The sequence below is a fragment of the Mytilus trossulus genome, chromosome 5 (genome assembly GCF_036588685.1).
Source record: "Mytilus trossulus isolate FHL-02 chromosome 5, PNRI_Mtr1.1.1.hap1, whole genome shotgun sequence".
Taxonomy (NCBI): Eukaryota; Metazoa; Mollusca; class Bivalvia; order Mytilida; family Mytilidae; genus Mytilus; species Mytilus trossulus.
In genome coordinates, this window is record NC_086377.1 from 16,152,281 (window position 1) to 16,179,628 (window position 27,348).

The 27,348-nt window shown below is 32.3% G+C and overlaps 2 protein-coding genes across 2 annotated transcripts in view; both read right to left on the minus strand.

Annotated features, from left to right (window-relative positions):
- Window positions 1-606: 606 nt before the first annotated feature.
- Window positions 607-20,426, minus strand: LOC134718590 (uncharacterized). Its single transcript, XM_063581215.1, has 15 exons — window positions 20,364-20,426; window positions 18,903-18,973; window positions 18,145-18,249; window positions 17,154-17,284; window positions 16,496-16,550; window positions 15,791-15,939; window positions 13,963-14,159; window positions 13,267-13,527; window positions 10,900-12,668; window positions 10,433-10,572; window positions 9,373-9,523; window positions 8,082-8,171; window positions 6,731-6,856; window positions 5,238-5,400; window positions 607-2,312 (listed from the first exon to the last, which is right to left on the minus strand). The coding sequence occupies exons 1-15, from the start codon at window positions 20,410-20,412 to the stop codon at window positions 763-765; spliced, it is 5,007 nt and encodes a 1,668-aa protein (XP_063437285.1). The 5' UTR covers window positions 20,413-20,426; the 3' UTR covers window positions 607-762.
- A 221-nt stretch (window positions 20,427-20,647) lies between these two features.
- Window positions 20,648-27,348, minus strand: part of LOC134717657 (uncharacterized) — a 43,960-nt gene continuing 37,259 nt past the window's right edge. The window contains exons 21-26 of the mRNA XM_063580154.1: window positions 25,880-26,007; window positions 24,027-24,527; window positions 23,125-23,382; window positions 21,660-21,805; window positions 20,960-21,006; window positions 20,648-20,668 (exon numbers count right to left, since the gene is read on the minus strand). Of these exons, the coding sequence (XP_063436224.1) occupies window positions 20,648-20,668; window positions 20,960-21,006; window positions 21,660-21,805; window positions 23,125-23,382; window positions 24,027-24,527; window positions 25,880-26,007 (1,101 nt within the window). The remainder of the gene's footprint in view (window positions 20,669-20,959; window positions 21,007-21,659; window positions 21,806-23,124; window positions 23,383-24,026; window positions 24,528-25,879; window positions 26,008-27,348) is intronic.

Below are 27,348 nucleotides of genomic sequence, written 5' to 3' on the forward strand. Positions count from 1 at the left end.
TTTGTCTTAAAAACGTACAAAGAAAGAACATTTGATACATCATCTCGCTTCAGATTCTATCATTTTTATATAGCAAAGCTACAGGTTGACTTTATAACATAAAAAAATCACAGTACTAAAAGATTAGATATATGGGTCAAATGAAATACCTATGTAATGAATCACATAATCAGAGTAGGTGTGTTCGAATAGCTATTTTGTTTTTCTAAAGTACTTGACGACAGTCTTTTCAGTTGGACGATAAAAAAGCATATCTTCGAGAAAACACAAATACAATTTATTTGGCTTCCATTTCTACGATTGCGCTTTATATTTGTCATCCTGTGATGTTTTAAAATTTAGTGTCCTTAACTTCAAACATAACGTCCAATAGTATGATGTATACAAGCTGAAGCCCCGCCTATCTTAATTGCCATGCTTGAGCAAACATTGATACAAGCAAAGCAAGCAAGTCAAACAAAGATTTGTCTTGCTAGCATTAATGTAATAGCTGTAATGCGCTCTTAAACAGTGATCTTTATATAGCCTTGAACTTTTTAAACAAGCATCACTTATGAGGCTTTTGTAGATAAAACACACTTCTGGCATATAAACTTACAATCCTGGTATCTGTGATGAGTTTTTTATTTACTGGAATGTTTTACACATAAAATGAGTTTAAACATTAAAAAAAAATCTCAATGTTATACAAAAAATCAAACTACATTGTTTTTCTATAATTTGAAATACCTGAAAATACTTTGATGATTTATTCACCTAATTTTACTTTTTAAAATTAGTCAATAATGAACACACTTTAAAAATGATATCTCTAGATTCTTTGAGGGAACATGGTATACCATCTGATATAATCTTAAACATTTTAAGTTCACAAAAGACTCTATCGATTAAATCCACTTGACAAGGGTCGGCACTGTTGGTATGCAATTTTTGACATAGTATATCACAATGTGGAAGTAACATCGGACTGTTAGAAGGCAATGATTGACAAGGTTGAGCACTTTTAGAAGGCAATGATTGATGTGGTACAGCTCTATAAAGATGCAATGCTTCACCCTGTTCTACCGTATCATGATGTAATGATTGAGACAGTACGCCACTGTTAACTATTTGACAGGGATCAGCTTTATAAAGACGCAATGATTGACCTGATTCAGCACTGTCAGATTGACAGGGTACAGCTCGATACAAATGCAACGATCGACATGGTTCATCGCTGTCAGAATGTAACGATTGACACAGTACAGATCTATGAGGATTCACAGATTGACATGGTTCACCGCTTACCAAATGTAATGATTGACACGGTTCACCGTTTACAGAATGCAATGATGGACATGGTTCAGTGCTATCATAATGTAATGATTGACATTCATGATTGATTCCTTTTGATTTAATAAATTGAAGTCCCATATTTCTTATTTTATTCTCAATAGCAACTCCACCTTCAAATACAATTGCATCAAATTTCTTAAGCATTCCTTCTCTAAGACAAGACTCAAGTTTTCCTTTTAATCCACACTTGTGTAATATTTCTGTGTCTTTGGTACCATCACATACATCGACAAGCTTTGAACACCAGATAACTGACCCACTCAGATCTATAACAACAAATCCTTTATAAGTCATTGAATTATCTCCCTTTGTACAGATAGATGAGTAACAGTGATCCCCTGTTGTTTGGGTTTCTTTCTTTTTATTAGTATCATTATTTAGCACTGTATTTTCAGACTCTATTTGACTGCTTTCAGGAACTGTCACCAACTTAACTAAAGCTACTAAGTTTGGGATTTTTTGTTCCAAATCTTTTGGAACCCTAGCTAGCAAAGTTGCACGATTAGGCCAGATAAAGTGGTTTTCTAGTCTGTCAGCTGTTATCCCTAAGAAAGTCTTGAAAATATGTCTAACTGAAGTCTCGTTCACTAAGTCGCATGCAAAAGATTCAAATAATTTATTAGTCCAAAGCTTGCTTAAAACCATTAAAAGATTTGTTTTTAATGTTAAGTTTCTGTCTTTGTTTTTCCCTTGGAAAATCAAATTATAAATAATCTCAAATCGAGTGGAGCTCAAACCGCAATAGTCCTTGAATGCATCTGGTTCCCTTGTAAGCTCGTTATACAAATACATAACATTGGTACCAGTTGAACTTATGTCATTCTTAATGTTAGAATCATTGATTTTAGCTAATGCCTTTTTCAAAACTTTGTTCTGGAAATCCTTCTCTTGCATCTGTATTTCATAACTTTTTATCTGCTCCTTTAATGAATCATTTTTTATTTTCAATCTATCTTCTTGGTTCTTCTGCATTATATCTGAAATTAACAAATTCATTTTACTTACTGTAAATCATAGTTGCCAATAGACATGATATTGCCAGACGCATAATACATGCTTTTTCAATGGTTAACACGCCAGGATATAGTTGCATGAGGTGAACACGCTTTTCACCACTTTACACGCAATTACACACTTTTTCATTGTTTTGATTTTTGGTCGTTTGTGATATCCTAATTTTCTGGGTTATTTTCCTTAATCAGCAATAAATACTGAAAAAATTCAAAGTAATTGTTTGGACAGCAAAAAGCAAAAAGCACTTAAGGTAAGTTATTTGTGATTAGTTTTTACAATTTTGATACTTTCTTTTTTTGACATCCATTTTATAGGGGAAATGTCCACGGAAAGAGGTCGCTATCAGGGTCTGAATAGTCTTCTGAAGAGACGATTATTCAGGGAAAACAATGTGAACATACCAAGATTCAAGATATTTGAATAATATTTTTGGATTTCGAGTTTGAGTTTAAAGTGAGTCTCATTGGGGTCTAAGCATGACACAGGATTGCCAATTTTTTGTAAGCGTGACACGTGAAAGTCAAATTATTGTGGCGTGAAAACAGGAAATGAGGTCTTGCGGGGACTGCGAAATGACAAAAAAATAAGAATTGCTTATGTACATTGTGAAAGCGGGATACGGGAATCTGACAAAACAGTAAGCGGGATCCAGGATCGGAACCCCCCCCCCATGAGACCCCCTTTAAATGATCGAGTGACAAGTAACGCATTGTGCATCCTGTGTTGCAATGATATAAACAATACATGTGAGAGGAGAAATATAATGTAGCTATTTGAATAAGCAAGTAAATTGTTTATTCTAATGGAAATAAAATCATAAAACATTTTTCTTTTTCAGTTTTAAATCTAGCCAAATGATTTCCACAGGCCATAGAGGATTGAAATATCACGGAACTGTTGGATCAGTTCTCATAGTATCAGCTATCTTCTGATGAACTACCCACTTTTGACCAGGCAATTGCAATGAGTATCCGGATCGTTAGCCCAAATAACATGTTCGACCTGGGTACGTTCGCCCTGAGTTCATTCGTCTATATAGTCCGTTCCCCTAATAAAAAAATATTAATATTCAGGGCATTCAAGTAATGAATAAACTTACTCAGATATTTCTATGGTATATATTCTTGAAATTTATGGAAACAGGGAAATACTTAAAAGTTAGGATCATTAATTATTCAATGAAAAAATAATTCAGATCACTGATTATTTTGATACTTGTCTCTTGATGGATTATTATTAACATTATTGTTTTGTTTTGATAAAATATTCAGCTTTAAATTAATAAAAACAATGATGTACGAACTGTATATCATGAAACAGATTTACAAGTGCATTCATTATAATTATACTCTGAGAATAGTCATCAATAAAGAGAAAACCATTAATGTATTCCAGTATTCTACTCTGTAAATCAAAGGGAAAATGATAAATTGATTGCGGCAATATAAATTTTCTGTCAATTTTTCAACAAACTTCAACATATTTTGTTCAAAGACTTAAATTATTTATGTCTAGACAACAATTAGAAAAAATAAAAACCAAGGCGAATGGACAGGTATCAGGGCGAGCGTAAATCAGGGGGAGAGGACCAGGACTCATATTGCAATGGGAGCAATGATTAGAAAGTTGGGGCATTTTTGCCAGATTAATTTACTGTTGTCATAGGCATATGAAATTTTGAAAATAAAGTGCAAATGTTGCATACTATTAAAGATTAAATATTATAAAAATTTTAAGTAAGAGATTCAATATTATAAAAATTTTGAGTAAGAGATTCAATATCATTAAAAGAAATTACAATTTCAGTTGTCAAAGCATTTATTTGTTGCATTAAAAAAATTAAAGCGCAAATGTTGCATACTATCACAGATTACAGATTATTAAAGTTTTAAGTAAGAGATTCGATATCATATAAAGAAATTACTATTTTAGTTGTCTAATAAAATTGAGAATGGAAATGGGTTATGTGTCAAAGAGACAACAACCCTACAATAGAACAGACAACAGCAGAAGGTCACCAATAGGTCTTCAATGCAGCGAGAAATTCCCACACCTGGAGGTGTCCTTCAGCTGGCCCCTCAACAAATATATTTACTAGTTCAGTGATAATGAACACCATACTCAACTCCAAATGTGTATTCAATTCAATGTTTAGTATTATTGTATAGCAATATAATATTTCCCACAGAATGTAACCAAAAGTTAGCGTGCAATAAATTCTAATATTGCACTAGTGCAATAAAGTAGGTCCAAGGACACAGTTATCGTCCTTTGGTTTTCGTTGTCTACGAATATAGTCCCTAGTGTAAACAGTGTATAACTTGCATGTTTTATTTGATACACTTTCCCCAAGTTATTTCTTGATATTAAATGTATGGAATATTAAGTAGGGTGTAATTACATGCTTAAAAAAATTGGGTGCTGAATCTTTATGGTAAGTAGTGATTTGGTCCAGTTCCAAAAGGTCAAATTTTATCACGTCTGAAGCTTTCAAACTGAATTTTACACCCCCTTAACACAGAATTGTCAATTTTTTGAGTTAGAGCTGGTAGAAGTTTCTATAATTTTGATATTATTTGTCTCACTGGTAGTACACTACTCTGTAAAAATCTTTTTGAGAAAGAGCAGGTGCGATTTTTTTAATTTGAATTTAAGAAATGCACAACGAAATAACTGTGTTCTCGGGCCAAATATTCAAATTCATGACGTCATCAACATTAAAATCTTAGTTTAAACCAATTTTTACTTTCAAATATTATATTGCTATACAATAAAAGGGTTATTGCATGAATATTGGAAAAGAACATATATTGCACTTGCAAGCTCGTGCAATAAAAAATTCTACTTGGGCCCCAATATTATTGAAATAACCCTATATTATTCTTTACCTATCTCCGTCTTGTTTAACATGTCTAAAGCAGCCACTGTATTCTCCTCTCTTAGTTTACCCTGGTTCTGGAAATATTTAAGCTGCTTTTCTGATGTCATCTTTGAAACTTCAAGTGCCAACATATAATACATATATCTCTCCTGCTGGTTAAGTTCTATCCACTACAATCAAAGGTATATAGGAATGAAAGATCATCAACATGATTGAAATATTTGCCACTAGACATATGACAACAAACAATCCATCAATTAATATATGAGGGGCAGCAGGATCTTTTTCGGGACATTGGGATCAGCCATTGTTTAGCTCGGGATCTCAGGATTGACCCTTTCTGGATCTGGGAATTCTCTTTTTTGAGTTCGCAATGTGGGGATTTAAATTTTCTTTTAATTAGAGACCTCAGGGTTTCATGTTTTTAAGCCAGGGATTTCGAGATCAGGACCCCTCAGACCCCTCATCATATAAAGAGATGTGGACAAATTCAGCAAAACAAAATTTTCCAAATATATTGATGTTAACATACATTTGATTAATGTTTTGTGCAAAAATGCCATTTTTTGGCATTTAAATTGAAATATCCTTTTTAATTCATCGGTGGCCTTTTTTTTATTGTTGTTTTCGAATAAGCTGTACATAAACTAAATAATTGTAAAATTTAAGCGATTTCTGTAATTTAGTTTTTTTCTTAGTTCCATATCACCTCTATTTCTCCTTTTAGTACTAGTTAAACAGAGAAAAAGAACATTAACAAAAATGTATGCTCCTTTCGAAGGCATATTGTGAGTGTAAATGAAGGGTGACCCCATTTTTTTATTTCATTTTACTAATTTAATATCATTTTCTATGTTAAGTGGACTGTGAAATTGGGGGGAAATTTCTAATTTGGCATTCAAATTAAAAAGAAAAGAAAAATCTGAGGAAAGCAAAGTTAGTGGCTAAATAGATCTAGAGAGCCTTAAGTTTTCATGTTATCTAAGGAATCCAAAATTGTGTTGGAAAGTTTATTAATAATAATGGTATGCTTCATGTAGCTACATAGCATATATTTCAAGAGGGGGGAGGTATCTGCACTGAAGAATGTGAAATAAAATTGCCATTTTAGTGACGAACAATAAACCTTTACCACCATTTTTCAACATAGATAGATATTTTAGACCTAGCAGCTAAATGAACTGCTACAATATTGAATGCAACCCTGTTTAAGGGGATTACTGTAAATTCAGAAATTATTGCGAGGTTTTTATTATTGTGAAAAAATGCAACAAAGTTGTAAGGGCAATAATTCAATCTTGCATTTTGAAATATTTTATATGGATTTCACAGAGTTTTTCTCAAAATTGTAAAAATTAAAATCGCATTTTAGTTTAAACTGAAAAAAATACCAGCGCGCAATAATTTCTGAATTTACAGTATCTCTACAACTCAAACCATAATGAGTGACCCTCAGGAAAACCAGCTCTTAATTTCTAGAAATAAATGAATAACTCCTACCTTACTTTCTATAATCTTTTTTAAACCAATGTCATCACAGTTCGGGTACAATTCATTAATGTTATTTAATCTAAATCTGTAGAAGACCTCATACCCTGTTGTACTGGTTCCTACTGCAGGTAGCTCCTATAAAATGAAAAAAAAATATGGTGTACCTGTTCTTATTCAAGATAAGCCCTACAAAGTTTTAATGTGATTCCTATAGAAAAAATATAAATATGATCTGGGGTTTTTTCCGGGTAAAAATGATTTAACAACTAATTTTCTATAAGTGTTGTGTTATTTTCACATTTCTAGATTGGTGTAAGAAATGTATTTCTCCTCAATAGTGAATTATGTGTTCTCTGCATATGATTGGTCTAAAATTAATTATGACATCAAATTTTCTTGGTTTCTACTAAATTTCCTATTGTGAGGTTATGAAATAAGGCTACCATGCTTGACATCACATATAAGGAACACAACCTTCTGCAAATCTTTGAAAAGGAAGGTTAGAAATAGAAACAGATCCCACCACTATAACTTGTGTATAACGATAATTTTCTCCACTCTCCACAGTTAAATTTTAATTCATTAAAAAGCTTGGAAAGCCCCACACCTTAAATATTAAAATTTAACTGTCTCGAGTGGAATTATACTGTAACACACTTACGCAGTACCAGTGGTGGTATCTATATCTTTCAACCCACTCTTTATGCTCATTTTAACCGTGGGTAGGCATTATATTTGTCAATATCTCTATTCCAAATGTTTGTGAGGTGTAAAATGTTAACAAATATAATGACTGTCCATTTTAAAATTAGCATTGGGCATGCCATGATAGAATTATTTCAATTCTTGTTGGAAAATTTTGAAATTTTGTATTTTGAAGCCAAGTAATAATTTGTGTTTAAAAGACATCCATTTCATCTGATGAAGCCAAAACAATATAGAAAATTAACTGTTTGATGATTAATAACTGTACAGATGAACATATACATGTAAACTTTCTTTTAGATTGATTTTATCCAAATTATGATTTTTACTTGGCCATTTTGTATTTTCCCTCTTTTCTATTTAAGTTGGTTCCCAACACCTGAACTAAAATTAATTTGGCTCGTTTAATTTTCATAAAATTATGACAAAGTATTTACTTTGACCGTTTGACAAATTTCAAAAAATTTGAACCAACCGTTTTATCAGAAAAATTACACTGGTTATATAGCAGTTTGACAATATCTTATTTTGATCATTAAAAAGCTTTATATTCCCTTTACTACACAACGTCATTAAAATGTTCTGCTGATTTTACAGAGTTATGATCTCCCTGTAGTGTTAGGTACCACCTTAAACCATATTAACTATTTCATACCTTGAGCAAAGTGTTAGCAACTGCTTGTTTTTCTGTTCCTGCATCATTTAAGGCAGTAATTGTTTCTGTTACATTTTGTGGACTAGATTCCTACAAAATTTAGACATTATGCATCAAATTTTATAAAACTGTTCCTTGTATTAAGCATTCAATTATTTCAACTCATCACTGGCAAGTTGCTTATCAAATATGTAAAGTAATTTTGCTTGATATAACCTGAGAAAAAAACATCTTCTTGTTTGTTTGATCAAACGATTCACAAGGTAAAGGCAATACATTATACAAGCCCAATTCATATAGTGGTGGTTCAAGTGTACGGGTACTTGTGATGATTTTAAAACATAAAATGAAAAAGAAAATCTGATTCAAGCATTAAATCTGATAGTTGATCCGAGACCCAATTGTCATCCCTTGATTTTCGTTGTTCACGAAATATATAGTCCCTAGTGTTGACAGTGGGTTACTTGCCAATGTTTTTTTTATACCCATTCCAAATTTATTTCTCCATGTTTTATGCCTCAAATTGCAAGAATGGGGGTAAAATTATACTAAAAGAATTTGGGTCCAGAATTTTAAAGGAAAGTAGTGATTTGGTCCAGCTGAAAAAGGTTAAAAATTAGCACTTCAGAAGCTGTCAAAAGATTTCAAGACGCCCTTAACATAAAATTGTCCATATTTTGAGTTAGAGCCGATGAAGTTTTCTAGTTTTGATATAATTTGTCCCAAAAGTAGTACAACACACTGTGAAAATTTCTTTTAGAAAGCGCAGGTGGGATTTTTTTAATTTTCATTTATGTTTGGTCTCGGACTAGTTAGGTGATCATCCACTGTTATTTTCAACAAAAAAACGGACAGGTTTTGCAAAAATAAAAAAGATTTTTTTTAAATTCTGAACTTTGTAATCCCTTAAGGTGGAATCCAACACTTGTACTAAAATCAATTTGGCTCGTTTAATTTTTATAAAATTTTTATCAAAGTACTTACTTTGACCCTTTAACAAAAATATAAAAAAATCAAAAATTTTGAACCAACAGTTTTGTCAGAAAAATCACTCTGGTTATATAGCAGTTTGACAAACACCAATTTTGATCATTGAGAAGCTTAATATTCCTTTGCAACACAACGTAATTGAAACGTTTAGCTGACTTTACAGAGTTATCTCCCTGTAGTGTTAGGTACCACCTTAAATCACAATAACTAATTTTGCACATTTTGTCCATATTAAGTCCCAGTATCAAAATAATAATTTCTTAAATTCCTTCTTTGTTTTTAGAACCATAAAAGTAGTTACCGTTACTGTTTTCTGTCTCTTCTCTGGGGATACCATGAACGAGTCAGAAAGTTTCCTCTTCAGTTCTTCTTTAGATTTCTTCTTGCGTTCAAATTGAGTAACAAGTTCAGGACAATCGATATTGTCCTCTGGTTCCCAGGTATTGTCAGAGCTGAAATAAAATCAAGCTTTTTCTTTCATTTTTTTACATAAATAAGGCCGTTAGTTTTCTCGTTTGAATTGTTTTACATTGTCTTATCGGGGACTTTTATAGCTGACTATGCGGTATGGGTTTTGCTTATTGTTGAAGGCTGTAGAGTGACCTATAGTTGTTAATGTTTGTGTCATTTTGGTCTTTTGTGGATAGTTGTCACAATATTAGCAATATTACCACATCTTCTTTTTTTTTATATTATAAGTAATAAATTTACAGTAAATTAAGAAATTATTGCATGCATTTATTATTGCAATTTTGTCATTTTAGACTGAAATGTGATTTTAATTTTTACGATTTTTTTAAAAATCGTGTTTAATTCATGTAAAATATTTTAAAATGCAAGTTTAAATTATTGCTTTTACAATTGTGTCACACTTTTTGCAAAAATAAAAACCTGGCAATAATTTCTGAATTTACAGTACATTTTTACTTTAAGTTTACATTTTACAACTGTTAATTTCATTCATTTTATTATTCATCATTAGAGTTTGAAGACTTATCATAATAATGTAATCCCTTCTGTTTATATGACAGCACTTTTCTATGCCTCAAATTTGATAGTGAAATTTAAATATAACATTAAAATCATTTATTTTAAATATAAGAAAGCTCAAGTTTCTTTTTGACTTTAACCATTAAAAGTTATACAATTTTTCACAATTATTCATAGATTGATTTCCTCAAAACTGTTCTCCATTTGGGACTTTAAAAAGAAGTTCCTTTCTGCTTAAAAAAATGAATGGTTTGTCATTCCAGAGTTATCAAAACTTTAAATGTCAGATTAAAGTAAATTTTTATCATAAAAAATTTCAAAATTCCTTAGCTGAGAAACATTCTGGGGAAATAACGTATAATTATACATACTCTGGGTATCCCTCCCATTTCAGTAAATATTCTACTTGGCCATTTTTGATCCTGGAATCAACCACCTTTTCTACAGAGTATTCTTTTTCTTCTTCTTCTTCATGCTCTGATGCTGATGCTTCATCTGTTTCTTCTGTCTTCTGCAAGTAAGAAGAAATAAACTAAATACATAATTAATACATCTTACAAAAAAAAGAAGCAATAAAAAGGTAAGTTTATTTTTATTTTTTATGACTATAACTTTAATTAAATCATTTCTACTTTTGGTAATTAGTGAAATATAAAGTGTAAAAACAATCTTTATTGAACACAAACTAGATTGTTAAATTACTTAAAACAATTTTTAAGTATTAACATGAGAGAAATCTTTTTGCCTTCAAAAAGGGTGAAAACTCAAATTTCTGGCATTTATTTTTAAAATGATAAACTACACATGTCATTAAAGTATTCCGTAATATAATACTTACAAATAAATCTGCCTTTGTGGTTCTCTTGACCTTTGAATCACTATCTGTTTTCTGATTGGATACACTGTTTCCCTGCCTCTGGTTATCATGTTTCTGACTGATTAATGATGCCCTACTTCTAGTAACCCTCACTTCAGAAGGACTTATTTGATTTATACTAACTGGTGGTTCACTAATATCCTCATAGGTCTCACTATGATTAACTGGTTCCTCACAAACTGGTTCCTGTTTGATCAATGATATACTGGTACCTTCCATTTCAATAAGAGGTTCCTGTGTGATAACTGAATCTTTCTTTTCACTAAAAATGTTCTGTCTGAGATGTGATTGCATGGGAGCCATTATTTCAATACATGAGTCCTGGGGAGCCTTTATTTCAACACATGAGTCCTGGGGAGCCTTTATTTCAACACATGAGTCCTGGGAAGCCTTTATTTCAACACACGAGCCCTGACTTAAATGTGATAATGTTGTAGTACCTGTATCTTGTTTGCTTATTGTTAAACTGTCATTTATTAGCATATCATCACTCATAAGTTTCCAATTTATAAGTGAGGTATTTGTATCCTTCATATCAATGATTGACTTGAGATTGATAATCGATGAACTATTACCCTTGTGATCGATAATTGGTGTACTGTTACCCTTGTGATCGATAATTGGTGTACTGTTACCCTTGTGGTCGATAGTTGGTGTACTGTTACCCTTGTGGTCGATAGTTGGTGTACTGTTACCCTTGTGATCGATAATTGGTGTACTGTTACCCTTGTGATCGATAATTGGTGTACTGTTACCCTTGTGGTCGATAGTTGGTGTACTGTTACCCTTGTGGTCGATAGTTGGTGTACTGTTACCCTTGTGATCGATAGTTGGTGTACTGTTACCCTTGTGATCGATAGTTGGTGTACTGTTACCCTTGTGGTCGATAGTTGGTGTACTGTTACCCTTGTGATCGATAGTTGATGTACTGTTACCCTTGTGGTCGATAGTTGGTGTACTGTTACCCTTGTGATCGATAGTTGGTGTACTGTTACCCTTGTGGTCGATAGTTGGTGTACTGTTACCCTTGTGATCGATAATTGGTGTACTGTTACCCTTGTGATCGATAATTGGTGTACTGTTACCCTTGTGATCGATAATTGGTGTACTGTTACCCTTGTGGTCGATAGTTGATGAACTGGTACCATTGTGATTGATTGGTTCTACAGTTATCAATGAATTATTTGAAGGTAGCACATCAATGACAGAAGTGTTTTTACCAATTAAATATGAACTGGTATCCTTAAAGTCATTGACTGGTTCACCACTGATGACATAATTTCTGAATTGCTCAACTTGAAACAATGACTCTTGATTGTGAGGCAATGATGATCTGGTATCTGTCAGGTCAATTACTGGTTCCTTGTTGAGAGATGAATTTCTGCCAGACACTTCTTGTTTCTTAGGTGAACATATCTTTTTCACTTCAATGATTGGTTCGTTGCTGTCAGCTGATGTTCGGATACGTTTCACTTCAAAAACTTGTTCCTGGTTACAAGATGAAGTTCTATTGTGTTTTAACATCATGTCAGGTTCTTTCACACAATTAACAGAGTCATGATTTATTAATGATGGACTCTCATTTTTTGACACACCAACTTGATTCTTGTGTAATAAAGAAGACCCAAAAACAATATGAGATTCTGGCTTCCAAAACCTCCTGTCAACATTGGGTGATTTACCAAAACTGTTACCATTTCCATAGAGTTCTGAAGTAATTCTGTTATTGTCTGAATAAAGATACATTATAATATAAAATAAGGGAATGTGGTTTAATTGCCAACGAGAGAACTATTCACTATATGAAATTAAATTAAAATAGAGAAAAAGGTCAGTCAGTTTTACAATTTACTAGAGCAACAAAAGCCACTGTCAAAGAAAAACACAATTTTTTCAGAGCATATCGAAACTCAAATATTTTAATATAATTTTTTAAACTCTTAATTTATCTTCTTCTGTTATTTCTATTTGCACCAAAGCTATCAAATAAAGTCTTGACAAACCATTAAATTATGCCTCTTTATTATGACAAACTTTTTTTATTAAATTTTGTATAAGAGTTCACACCCTGAAATATCTCACCCGCTTTACTATTGGCGACTAGTAAAACCAGAAAACAATAATAGTCGTATTTACACTTGTATGCAAATTTGTCCGCCATTACGTAAAATCACACAGGTTCCCGTAAACTTTGACATCACAATTTAAAAGAGATTGTTGCTTGATGTCAAAAGGTGATTCGGAGTAGATCTAAGGTCATTCGGAGCGTGATTCAGCTAAATACCAAAAGTGTAAATACGTTTATTATAGTCCAACGTTAAAACTCACCAATGTTTGAGTAATCTGCAACCATTCTCCGTTTCGCTCTAGCATTCTTGAACCAGACTTGTGCAGCTCTTGTGTTTATGCCAACTTTGTGAGATAGTTTTGACAAAGTGAATGCATCTGGATATTTCCTTTGGTTAAAGTGAGACTGGAGTATTTCTACTTGTTTCTTGGTAAAACATGTCCGTCTTACTCTACTGCCCTGGTTCCAATTACTCATCTGTCCGCCATCTTGCAAACTAGTTTGGTCATCTTTATCAGAATCTGAAAAGAAAAGAAGAGGTTATGAAAATTATATATTGTGTTTTTGTATCAATTTTTGTTGCTTGAGCAAATACTGTATTTTTTGGTATATTTCATCTTATGATTTTGTCAAAGTAATCATATGTAACATTTAATAATGTCATGAATTGTTCACCAGATAGAATTTCACAGATAAAAATATAATGTAGGTATAAAAACATTTGTACTTGCTTGAAAATTTTAATTCAAAGTTCACATATGCATATGAAATTCACCATTTTTTATTTAAAAAATACCTGTATCACGTCAGGAATTTTACAGTTTCATTTGTCATTTCTGTCAGTTGATATAGAGGAGTTTCTGATTTTGCTAGGTTTTATAGACTTCACTCTATTTGAATTTTTGTTGAAATTTGGTATGTTTGTTCAATCAGTTTTTTTCTTCTTCTATAAATACCTTTCTCATCATCACTCTCTATGAACATGAATATAGGTGATGGGATTCTCTCTCCTTGTCCTTCTATAGAATGTTCTGATGCTTGTAAATCGTCAACTTCAATTGAAGAGTTACATTCACTCTCCTTGCCCCATTCTTCTTGTAGAATCTTTGTATCACTTAGAATACTGTCGTAAAATGGTGGTGGGGATTTAATGCTACAAAGAATTTAAGGAATAAAAGCTAGTTATATTATATATTATACACATTTTAATTGATGATGTTGAGGATAGCAAGTTCATTGTCTATGTGACACGAACTATTATCCGACAATGTTTGAATAGCATTTACATAAAGTAAGTGTTTTATTATATAACAAAAATGTGTACCTAGTACACGGATGCCCCATACAAACTATCATTTTATATGTTCAGTGTACCATGAAAATGGGTTAAAAACTCTAATTTAGCATTAAAATTAGAAAGATCAATATATGTACATAGTTTCAAGTTGATTGGACTTCAACTTCATCAAAAGCTACCTCAACCAAAAACCTTAACCTGAAGCAGGACAGAAGTCTTGTATCCACTTGAGTGTTACTCCTCGTATCCTTTAGTGTTTCTTTTTTAAAGTAGTCTCTTGTGGTGCACTTTGTCAAAAGCTTTGGTGAATTCAAGCAGGATGATATCTGTCGGTTCTCCTTGGTCTAAATTCTTGCAAGTTTCATCTTGTGGTTATCAAGACTTTAGTTTCACAAGATCTTTTTGCTCTGAAACCGTGTTGATGGTCACATAGGATCTGGTGTCCATCAAAGTGATCCATGATAGTGCTGTTAACAATATGTTCCAATAGCTTGCAGCAGATGAAAATCAATGAGACTAGTCGATAGTTTTTATGTTTGCTGGGTACAAATTTTCATGGGTTAAGAAAAATTTGCTTGTTCTTGGATATATAATTTTGTGGTTTTGCCGAAGTCTGCATACATCAGTCAGGGGCATTACTTAAACAAGTAACAATTAAAATTACCTATACAAGTAATGTTGACAACGAGGCTAATCTAAATATAACTTATATAAGTTATTTTTCTGAATATTTTTTTTATAGGTGTCCAAGAATACACATTTTAATAGCTTTAAATAATTTTCACAGTTATCTGGCTATTTTTCCCTTGATATATAAAAACTAATTCTTCAGAAACTCTAATTAACTTTCCAACGCACTTATCTTTCATACCAACGCTTCTGGGTCAAAGATTGGTCTCTTGGGACTATTAAATTATCATTTTCCTCTAAAATCTTGAAGGCAGACTGATATAAATAGATAGATACTTGTGAATTAATTAAGACCTGAAGTTATTTATAATTTGTAACCTAAATCAATTACATAATTTATGTGCCTTAGATAAGTGTATAATTGATATTTTTTTCAAAAATGTTTAAAATAACTTATTCAAGTAATATTTTTGTCATTATTTTCAAAGTAACCCCTTGTCTCTATACTCCTCTCAAATCTGATAAATTCTTTATTTTATGATATAAAATATTGTTTAAAATCATGAAAACTACATTTAGTCTATATTTCTATTGAAAATTAAAATAACTCTATTAAGTAATTTTATTATTTTTAAAATAAAAAATTACTTATATAAGTAATTAAAAAAAATAACTTGTTTAAGTAACGCCCCTGACTGTACATACCCATGTACAAATATAGATTATTATTTGTTGAAAATTTAATGATAAGGTTCACCTGTGTCCACAAAATCTAAGAAAATTGGTATTTAATAATAAATTCACAGCATACCCCCTTTGGATCATGAGGTATATTTATATAATATGAAATAACTTACTTGTTAACAAGATTTTGTAGTTTCTGCACAGGCTCTGGTTCCCCAGCTTTTCTAGATAAAACTTCCTTACAATCATCAACTATACAATCTATAGCAGCTTCTGGTGATACTTGGTAAAGTTGTTCATTCTGCTTGGTTTCTTGTTTGTTCTGGAAAATTATAACATTGGAATCTAGGATATAATTGTTGATCTTGTTTTGGTGATTATTTTTAAAGGTTTCAGTTGGGTCTTTCTACTGGTTTTTGTCCGAAATACAAAAAAAAATGTTGAAATTGTAATTTAAGGTGGTACCCAACACTTAGACTAAAATTAATTTGGCTCGTTTAATTTTCATAAAATTTTGGCAAAGTATTTACTTTGACCATTTGACAAAAATTTAAAACTTTCAAAAAATTTGAACCATGCATTTTATCAGAAAAATTACACTGTTTATATAGCAGTTTGACAAGAACTAATTTTGATCAATGAGAAGCTTAATATTCCCTTAACAACACAACGTCATTAAAACGTTTAGGTGATTTTATAGAGTTATCTCCCTGTAGTGTTAGGTACCACCTTAAGCATAAAAACTTCTCAGTATTAAGATATTTTATAAATATAATGCCTACCCATGTTAAAATGAGCATAGAGAATGTCATGATCGAACAATTTCTTTAAATGTATATGTAGCTGCTTGGTAGTCTAATATGTGTATGTTTACTTACCATAATCCCTGAATTAGGATCATTTACAGATTTACTGCTTCTTTTAGTTAAACAGCTACAATAAAAATAAAAAAGATTGCTGCAACTATCTTACAACTATAACAAGATAAGGAGCTGCTTAACATCCAGTAGCAAATAGTACATCCATTTTGAGTACAATAAATATTTTGTTAATACGATATGAATTATTCAAGCTTGGTATTATAACCAAATACACTTTTAAATTGTAATTTATGAGAGCTTGAATTGTATATTGATTTTAGCAAAGGTACAGTGGTATGCAAAATACTTCACAATGAACAATAGTGATGAGATGAAAGCAACCAAGACAAATTGTTACTTTTCTTGTCTATTTATGTGTTTTCTTGTTTTTTGGAGTAAACTAAAACAGGAAAAACAACATAAATGGCCTTTAGTTTTCTGATTTGAATTTTTTGACATTGTCATATATGAGTCTTTAATAGCTGACTATGCAGTATGGGCTTTGTTCATTGTTGAAGGTTGTGTGGTGACTTAAAGTTGTAAATGTCTGTGCCATCTTGGTCTCTTGTGGACAGTTGTCTCCTTGGCAATCATACCACATCTTCTTTTTTATATGATGAGCTCTCACATACAATGTATTCAAATTCTATGGACCCAAACTGTTGTATTATATTACCCAACTAATCTTGTATGTGGTGCTTTAAGTTTGTCAAATTCCTTCTCATCAACTGTCCATACTCCTTCGTTCTTGTTGTTAATTACTCGGACAAAACAATTATTATGACTAAGAACTTGTCTGGCATTGTTCTACAAGCAAAAATAACAAAAAATATCAAAGTGCTTGTAAACACTGAATGGTAAACATGGTAAATATAACTTCAAAATATCATTGGGAAGTAATATAGGGTTATTGCATATTGAATATTGTCCTGAATAGAAATGTATATTGCACAAGCTTGCGAGTGCAATATATGTTCTATGAGGGACAATGTTCCCCAATATTCATGCAATAACCCTTTTATTGTATAGCAATATAATATTTGAAAGAAAAAACTTATTAGTTTATACAATGATTTTGTCATTGATGACGTCATGATTTTTGAAGATTTATTGCACTAGTGCAATATTGGAATTTATTGCATGCTAACTTTTGGTTACTTTCTGTGTGAAATATTATATTGCTATGCAATAAAATTAAATATTGCATTGGTTGTTGTTGATTTACCAGCTATTCTAGACAAAGGAAGATAACTCAACTTTTTAAAGAAAGGTTAACAATGACATAAATTATATTTTAGAACAGATATTAGATTCCTGCACCTTACAAAAGTGCCTTGAATATCTCAACATATATTACATGGACAAATTTCTGGAAATGTTCATGGATAGGATGTATAGAACATTATGATCAATGCACTATATTTAATAAATAAAATTGAGAATGGAAATGTCTATTTATATTAAGATTGATAAAATCTCATTTCCTAATCTAATAAAAAAAAAACCTGCCTATTATTTAACCGATAAAATCTTGAAAATCTAACAGAAAACTGCATGTGACCCCTTAATATGGCTTATAGTATACAAGTGTTGTAAACATATTCTGGTACATGATTGTTGTCTGGTATTTAGATAAACTGTGATTGATAGAAGCATTTAGTACCTACCTTCATTGTTGTGATATCATCTGTCTGTTTATATGAATATGCATTAAGCAACCATTGGTAGATTTCACTTAATGTTAAGTTCTGGTTAGGTGACTCTACAATAGCCTGAAAAAGTAATGATATTACCTCCCTTTAAATAGTTTAAAAAATGTCTTCTTAAAACTTTGTTGCAAAATTTTTTAAAGATGGTTTTACAATGATGTAAGAATATTCATGGACATGTTTTCAATAACTTTATTTTGTTTGAAGTATAGAACCACTAATTCAGGCCTGGTCGGAAAGAACATACAAGAAAGTAGTATATATTTTGAACAAAATAGTTCCTACGCATAGATGTATCTTCGTCAAAAGGGGGTATATTTGGGTCAGTTTTGGTATCAAATGAAAGCTGGGGACTAAGAAACACTGAAGATCCCTTGCTGAAAGATTTATTAGAATAATAAGGAAGTATATGAAATTTTAATAGGAGGGCACATATTTGCATGGCCTGTTGTTCAGATCAGAAGTTCCTGTTTTTGTATTATCAAACTTCCGGGAACCGGTACGCTCTAATATGGAATAAAGGGGTTGATTGTTTCAGCACAAGTCAGGCTAAGGTACAGTTTTGACATGAAATAACTGCCATTTTATTTGAACTTAAAACAAAGTAGCCATTAATGCTTGAAATTGCAGAATTTTGTATCAAAGAAGCATATGTAAATGGCTGAGGGGATCTTAACCTTAGTAATGACAGGCTAGACAGTAATTATACTATTTACCTTTCGTATCAAAGAAGCATATGTAAATGGCTGAGGGGGTCTTCTAACGTAAACTCGTCTTGGCTTCCTCACTGAAAAAATAGAAAAAAAATGTTGACATCAAAAACTTAAAAATTATTTTAATATTATGTATAATGTTATGCTATTCAAATTTATGTTGTATAGGAAATTTATAGTTTTACTAATTTTTTGTATCCTTTCTTATAATCATTGCCCCTTATAAACCAAACACATGTTTTTTTTATGCAGACTGCTTAATATGACAATCTGTGAGCAGTGCCCCTTATAAACCAAACACATGTTTTTCTCAGACTGCTTATGACAATCTGTGAGCAGGGGTCCTCAAACAAATCTGTCTCCTTAACAAAAGATTGTGATTAAAATGTTCAGCTGATTTTTACAGAGTTATCTCCCTGTAATTTTATGTTTGGTCTTGAGCTTGATAATTTTGAGTAGTAGCTTGCAAGCATTTTCCCAATCCACTGTGCAGTCACGTCCCATTTGCTGATTGCTTTAAATTTTTCAACATTCAAAGAAAATTTTCAATTGCATGCATTGATGGAGGTCCAGTGTTCTCCCCAGGCAGTTTTAGCGTTTTTCTTACCGCCACGATATAATAATTTTTTATTGCTTTCGGAGGCCATTTCATATTTTAGTGTAAACTACTGATCCGAACCAGACCAGATATGACAAAAATCCGTATTTCACGATAATAACTACATTTGCACAAATGACACAGTAGACAGAAACAAATGATACCTGAAGAGAAAACTTAGCATTAACAAACTATTTGTTAGATAACTTTGTTAAAAATATATATCATTTTGATAAAAAGAAACAACTGGGACTGATTTATTGAATTCCATGAACCAATATGTTTTCATAGACATGATAAAGAACTTCTTTTTTAATTGGGTAGGTAGGGTAACTGGAACCACAAATATATTTTCATTTGGCCCAAGAGGAAAAAATAATTCTGGAACCATAAATGAATATTGAAAACATAAACTGAAAATACTATTATCATGGTTATAGTTTAATTGTATTCTCAGTCATGAATTCAACAATATTGACACAAAGAATAGGGTTGAATAGAATTTTTTATTCACCAAATAAGGACCTATAGCATACAAACAATATAATACATTTTGTAATAAACAATAATGCATATATCATAATGGAAATATAGCATTGCCACGACATGACAAATAACATTGAACAAAATACATATTTTTTTTTACGCCACATGTGATGCTATCAAAAATTTCTGGGAAGAACACTGAGGTCATGACCCAACATTATAAAATTTAAAACAAAAAAATGCCAATGAGACAACTTTTCATTTAATAACAAACAACACAGAAATTGACATCTATAGGTCACTGTAGGGACTTCAACAATGAGCAAAGCCCATACTGCATTGTCAGCTATAAAAGACCCTGACATATCTTGGTAATATACCTGAAAATATATGTTCCTCTTCAACTGAAGTGTAGAATTCGTCTTCCATTCCATGTGATTTCAGCAACTAGAAAAAAAAAGAATGAATATTGAGCCCACAATACTAGATGTACAGGGTGTAGAAGCTTAATATACAGCATCTATAGAATATTACTAATGGTTACTGTGGATTCATTTATTTTCCAGGGCACCTATTTTTGTCAATATTTGATTTTGTGGTTTTACCAAAGTCTACTTAAATTGCTTTAGAACATGTGTAATTAATTGGACATAGTGATTCATGATTAGTGAGAAACCAAGAAATCCTAGAAAAAAGTGTTCAATGAATTATAATGAATCCACAGTTCTTGAAATTAATGTAAAAAGATGTTTAAGGACCTTTTGAAAACGTGTGTTAATCTTAATCTCTGATAATAATTACAAAACTTTTTAGATTTTGGCATGACATAGGCATTTTACTTTCATTTCCCCCCACCCCCATTGGAAATTACTGGCTTGTAACAGGCCTGGAATTGCAATGTTTGTATCATTCAGAAAAATGTGACAAAGTTATAATTGCAATTTTTGTGAATCAAGTTCTTTACATTGTAACTTACCCCTGATGTATTGTCATGTGAAGCTGATGACTCACAGTTTTCCAATTCTGAAACAGAATTTTGTAGAAATACAAAATTGACATAAAAATATGAAAACATTTTGCCATCAATTGAAGAAGAGGGTGGGTTGGAGGGTGTCCTGATCCCTAAATTCCTGGCTTACGGGAACACAAAATCCTGAGGTCCCAAATTTGAATAAATTTAAATCCCAACATGCAGACATGAAAAAAGAATTCTCAGATCCCAAAAGGGTTACACCTGATCCTGGAGCCCTTATAATGGTCCTACCCCCTTCCTTGTAATTATAGAAAATATGGCTGCTTAAGTCCCTACTTGGTACATGCAGGTATTCATGGTATTTAACAGTAAAAAAAAACATAAAATTGATGAACCATACTTTATGATCAGCAAAAACTTCAATTTGTAAGACCAGTCTATTTTGTCCTTATCTACCAGTGTATCTTATATGAAAGCAACAACATAAAAACCATATATATGCTATAAATGTTGATACAATTCAACAACTGAACACAGTAATTTACTGTTGCCAAGAGAAGATTAAACTTTTTTAGCCAGTTTATTACAATCTTTCAGTTTGCATGTTTCATTTGACGTCTTTTGCCCCTCTTTTATAAACCTCAATGGATCAAATTTGAATGTTTTTATGATATATCAAACTCATTATCTGAACCTGTTGTACCTTGTTCATCCTCACTGTCTACTGAAAACACATCCTCACATTCCAAGTGAAGTGGAACATCCTGGCCCTCTAGGGGTTCTATTTCTTCTGATACAGATTCGTTTTCACTCAGGTGATTGTCTTGAGACTGTCCTGGTGATTCATTGCTGTAAGGTACAAGTAATGGTAAAATTAATTTTTAATATCACTGTTTGAAAAAAACTTAAACTAATTATATATTATGCAATAACAAGAATGTGTCCCCAGTACACAGATGCCCCACTCGCACTATAATTTTCTATGTTCAGTGAACCGTGAAATTGGGGTCAGAACTCTAATTTGACATTAAAATTAGAAAAATCATATCATAAGGAACATATATACTAAGTTTCAGGTTGATTGCACTTCAACTTCATCAAAAACTACCTCAACCACAAATTTTAACCTGAAACTGGGCAGACGAACGAATGAAAGAACGAACAGATGGACGAACAGACCCACAGACCAGAAAACATAATGCCCTTCTACTATTGTAGGTGGGGCATAAAAACTTCCAAACTTCAATCCTCAAATAACACTAATGAGTGAAAATTTGTCATATAAATAATAGTAGACACCTTTCCAATAACATAAAGGGGCCTCGGTGGCCAATTGGTCTAAGTAGTTACTACTGTAACCAGTAGCCAGTCAACATTGAGGTTGCGAGTTTGAAGCCCGCTCGTGCAGGAGCACTCAACTTCAATCTTAATTGACTAGGATTGACAATTTTCCTTTCGAAGGTCAGTGGTTTTTCTCTGGGCATTCCAGTTTCCTCCACCAATAAAAACTGACCGTCACAAAATAGCCTAAAAGCAGTCTTAAAGTTGCGTAAAAACACCAAAAATTAAAAAAATCCAATGACATAAAAATACATATTTTAACAAGAGTGTGTCCCAAGTACAAATGTACACAGATGCCCCATCTGCACTATCATTTTCTATGTTCAATGGACTTTGAAAATGGGATAAAATATTTAAATTGGCATTAAAATTAGAAAGATCATATCATAGGGAACATGTTTACTAAGTTTCAAGTTGATCGGACTTCAACTTCCTCGACTAAAATTTTTTTAAAAACCTTTATATTGAAACGGGACAAACAGACAAACAGACGAATGAATGGAGGAAGGTACAGACGAACGAACCTACGGACGCACAGACCAGAAAACATGATGCCCATAAATATGGCATAAAAAAGGGAAGCTAGGTTGCATATAATATTTTTAAACAATGGATAATGGTATATAATGATAATCATGACCTATATTTATTTAAATCCTGGTTCTTTGATCTCTGTTGGGTATATAGTTGCCTCATTGGCATATTGTACCACACTTCTAAATGTTCATATTTGAATAAGTTCAAGGATTTGCAATAATAAACACACACATAATTTGTAAATTTACATTATATATTTAAATTTAAATAAGAAAACATTGCATAGTTACATTTTGAACCGCCCTGTCTGGTTGGCTGGATGGTTGTGTGGTGTGCCGACCTTGACCAAATGACCCTCATGTGTGTTAACTGTTGCTTTACAAGATGGTTCTGCACATCGCCAGTAAATTCTGTTGTGTTTTTTTGTCTTTGCACTGTAACGGTAACCTCCTAGGACCAGACTTGCCCTGCCAAACTTATTCTTTACATACTTTAGTTGTTTTGTCTTTCCCATACTTGGTACATTCCATGACATTAAGTCAACCAACCTTATATATAAACATTAAGTGCTTGTTTATAAAAAGAATACACTGTGTATATACAAGATTTATTGCAATCATGAGGAATAATTTACACAATTTAAAGAATAAAGATATAAACATAGTTTTGGAATCGGCAATTTCAGGGTCTAAAGAATCATGGGTTATTTTATTGTTTGTATCACAAAATGAAAATAACGTCTCATCATTGTTTATGACATTTCTTACCAATCAGGACATTTTGGTGTACACTTTTGAAAATATTACCCAGGATGCATTAGATTCTGAAATGGGGAATTGAGCCTTACGTTGTATTTGATTTTAATAATGCTATGTCAGATAATTATTCTGAACGTCATGGACAATGCCCCACCCACCAAGAAGTTGTTGAGTGATAAATCTAAAACACATCCCACTATATAGCTGGCTTATACATTGTTTTAAAAATCCTATAACCAAATTTCAGAAATCCTTGTATTGTAATTCCTGAGCAAGATGCCACATATATGCATGGGACCGAATGACAGATGGACTGACAGAGAGAGAACTAGAATACCCCAAGACTGTAGTCTAAAAGCTCTAATGTTTTCACCTGATAGGGCAAAAATTAAAAATTAAAAAAATTAAAATATAAGAACTGACCCTGCTCATACCTTTTTTGTTCCAGGTTCTTTTCGTTTTGTGAAGTGGCAGTGATATCTGTGTTTTGGTCTGTAGCAGCGTTCAACTGTTTCAATGAAGTCAGCTCAGTAGAAGCATTTAATACAGCTTGTTTCAATAGTGAAAACTGTTTAACAGGTTTGTTTAATGCAGAGGGGTCCAGTTCGGTTGGTTCGTCAGCAGTGTTTAATACAAAAGGTCCATTCTGATTTAGTTCTACACGAGTAATGATGGTCACATCAGGTTCAAATGAAGTCTGTTTAATAGAAGTGTTTAATACAGATGGGTCCAGCAGGGTTGGTTCGTCAGAAGTGTTTAATACAGAGGGTTCTAGCACGGTTGGTTCGTCAGCAATGTTTGATACAAAAGGTTCCATTTGCTTACATTCTACACCAGTTATGGTCACAGCAGGTTCAAGTGATGTCTTTTCTGTAGAAATGTTTATTTCAGAAGTTTTTCTTGGTGCTGTTCTGGTAAATGAAAAAGTGTCATCCCTGTCAAAATAAACAAAATAAAAGTATTGTAGCAAAGAATACTATATTTTGAATAAATAAAATGGAAAAAATGGAAATTGAAAATGTGTCAAAAAGATAAAAACCAAAAAGCAGAATAATGCCAAATGTCCCAAAGGGTTCTTAACACAGCCAGAAAATCCTGCACCCTGAGGCCAGCATCAGCTTGCCCTTAACAACAATGTGTACTAGTTAAGTGAAAATGGATGTCATGTTAACTCTAAAACATATAAATCAACCTAAATCAATCTATGCAAGTCTATAAACAAAGACCAGGCAATTTTTTTTAAAATAAAACCATGTGCAACATGTATAAAAACATTTCAATTTATGCCACAACATAATTTGTAAACAGTTTGCAATTGAGGGATCATAGATTTATTCTAAAGAGGAAGCTTGGAGCATGCTTGGAGGAAGCTTGGAGCTTTTTTGGTAGGCTCTTCTCAGTAGTTTATGTGACAATAATGACCATGATCCATTAAGATGTCAATTAAATCTTCACCACTTCTATAATAAGGAAAGTTAATCATTACAGAGGAAGCTCAATTAACACCAGTTTCTTGCTTTAAAGGATGTACTTAGGTGAGGTTAGGTGAAAATTTATAAATTAAGAAGTTAAAATTGATACTTTAACCTGGTAGAGCATCATTAAAGGATAAATAAAAGCTAAAAATATTGATAGGTCATGGACCTCCTTTTCGAGATATTTAAGATTTAAAATATGGCGGGAAAAGACTGACTCGGACTTTTACCTTATATTTGCATTGGTATTATTGTGTCTCAAAACAGAAGAAAGAAAATTAAGAATCTTCTAAAATTTTGGTAAATGACCTTTTATGAGGTAATTAATCTGATATCAAAATATAAATGGGTGTTATGGGGCAAAATATTTTACATTGTGTTGAATGGAAAAACACCAAGGAGTCCGAACATTTGAACCAAATTCCAAAACCTCACCTAAGTACATCCTTAACTATTGATGTCATACAACAATCACTTTTCCATTGTGGAGTCAGATATTTTGTATTACGATGTCAAAATTTTACGGGAACCTGTGTGATGTCCAGTAATGGGGGACAAATAGTGATAAGGTGACTTGAATAATACTCTATGATTATTCAGGCCTGTAGCCAGGAATTTCCAAGGGGGGGTCGTTGGACTCACAAACTCGACTTTAACAGTCACAATTCGAACAGAACATTGAGTTTAACAGTGCTTATTTGTTTTCAAGGGGGGGGGTCGTCTGAACCCCCCTGGCTACGGGTATGGCTATTGTAGACAACTGCACTCTACTATTAAATGAAGGGTACCAATACAAATGCTATATTACTTACGCATCCAGTTTTCTATGAGGTTTTTTCATTTGGTCAAACAATTCTTCATCTACAGCCCATACTCCTTGATTATCACTTGGAAGTCGGACAAAACAATCGTGAGCAGTCAACGCATGTCTGATGTTATTCTATATAAAAAACAATACAGAAATGAGGGTTTGGATTGGGTTAAATTATTAAAGAATAGTGGCTTTTAGGCCCTTAAAAAATGAAGATCAGAGAATAATGGGCAAAAAAAATGAAGATTAGAACTAGAGGCTCTAAAGAGCCTGTGTCGCTCACCTTGGTCTATGTGAATATTAAACAAAGGAAGCAGATTGAAAATTGACTACAAAGTTCAATAACTCCTACAGGGGTCAATTGACCATTTCGTTCATGTTGACTTATTTGTAGATCTTACTTTGCTGAAAATTATTGCTGTTTATAGTTTACCTATATCTATAATAATATTCAATATAATAACCAAAAACAGCAAAATGTCCTTAAAAATTACCAATTCAGGGGCCGCAACCCAAAAACAGGTTGTCCAATTCATCTGAAAATTTCAGGGCAGATAGATCTTCACCTGATTAACAATTTTACTTCATGTCAGATTTTCTCTAAATTATTTGGTTTTTGAGTTATAAGCCAAAAACTGCATTTTACCCCTATGTTCTATTTTTAGCCGTGGCGGCCATCTTGGGTTGATGGCCAGGTCACCTGACACATTTTTTAAACAAGAAACCCCAAAGATGATTGTGGCCAAGTTTGGATCAATTTGGCACAGCAGTTTCAGAGAAGAAGATTTTAGTAAAAGATATATAAAATTTACGAAAAATGGTTAAAAATTGACTTTAAAGGGCAATAACTCCTAAAGAGGTCAACTGACCATTTTTTTCATGTTGACTTATTTGTAACTCTGACCTTGCTGAACATTATTGCTGTTTACAGTTTACCTATATCTATAATAATATTCAATATAATAACCAAAAACAGCAAAATTTCCTTAAAATTAACAATTCAGGGGCCGCAACCCAAAAACAGGTTGTCCAATTCATCTGAAAATTTCAGGGCAGATAGATCTTCACCTGATTAACAATTTTATCCATGTCAGATTTGCTCTAAATGCTTTGGTTTTTGAGTTATAAGCCAAAAACTGCATTTTACCCCTATGTTCTATTTATAGCCATGGCGGTCATCTTGGTTAGTTGGCGCTGTCACCGGACACAATTTTTAAACTAGATACCCCAATGATGATTGTGGCCAAGTTTCAAATAATTTGGTCCAGCAGTTTCAGAGGAGAAGATTTTTCTAAAAGATTACTAAGATTTACGAAAAATGGTTAAAAATTGACTATAAAGGGCAATAACTCCTAAAGTGGTCAACTGATCATTTTGGTCATGTTGACTTATTTGTAGATCTTACTTTGCTGAACATTATTGCTTTTTACAGTTTATCTCTATCTAAAATAATATTCAAGATAATAACCA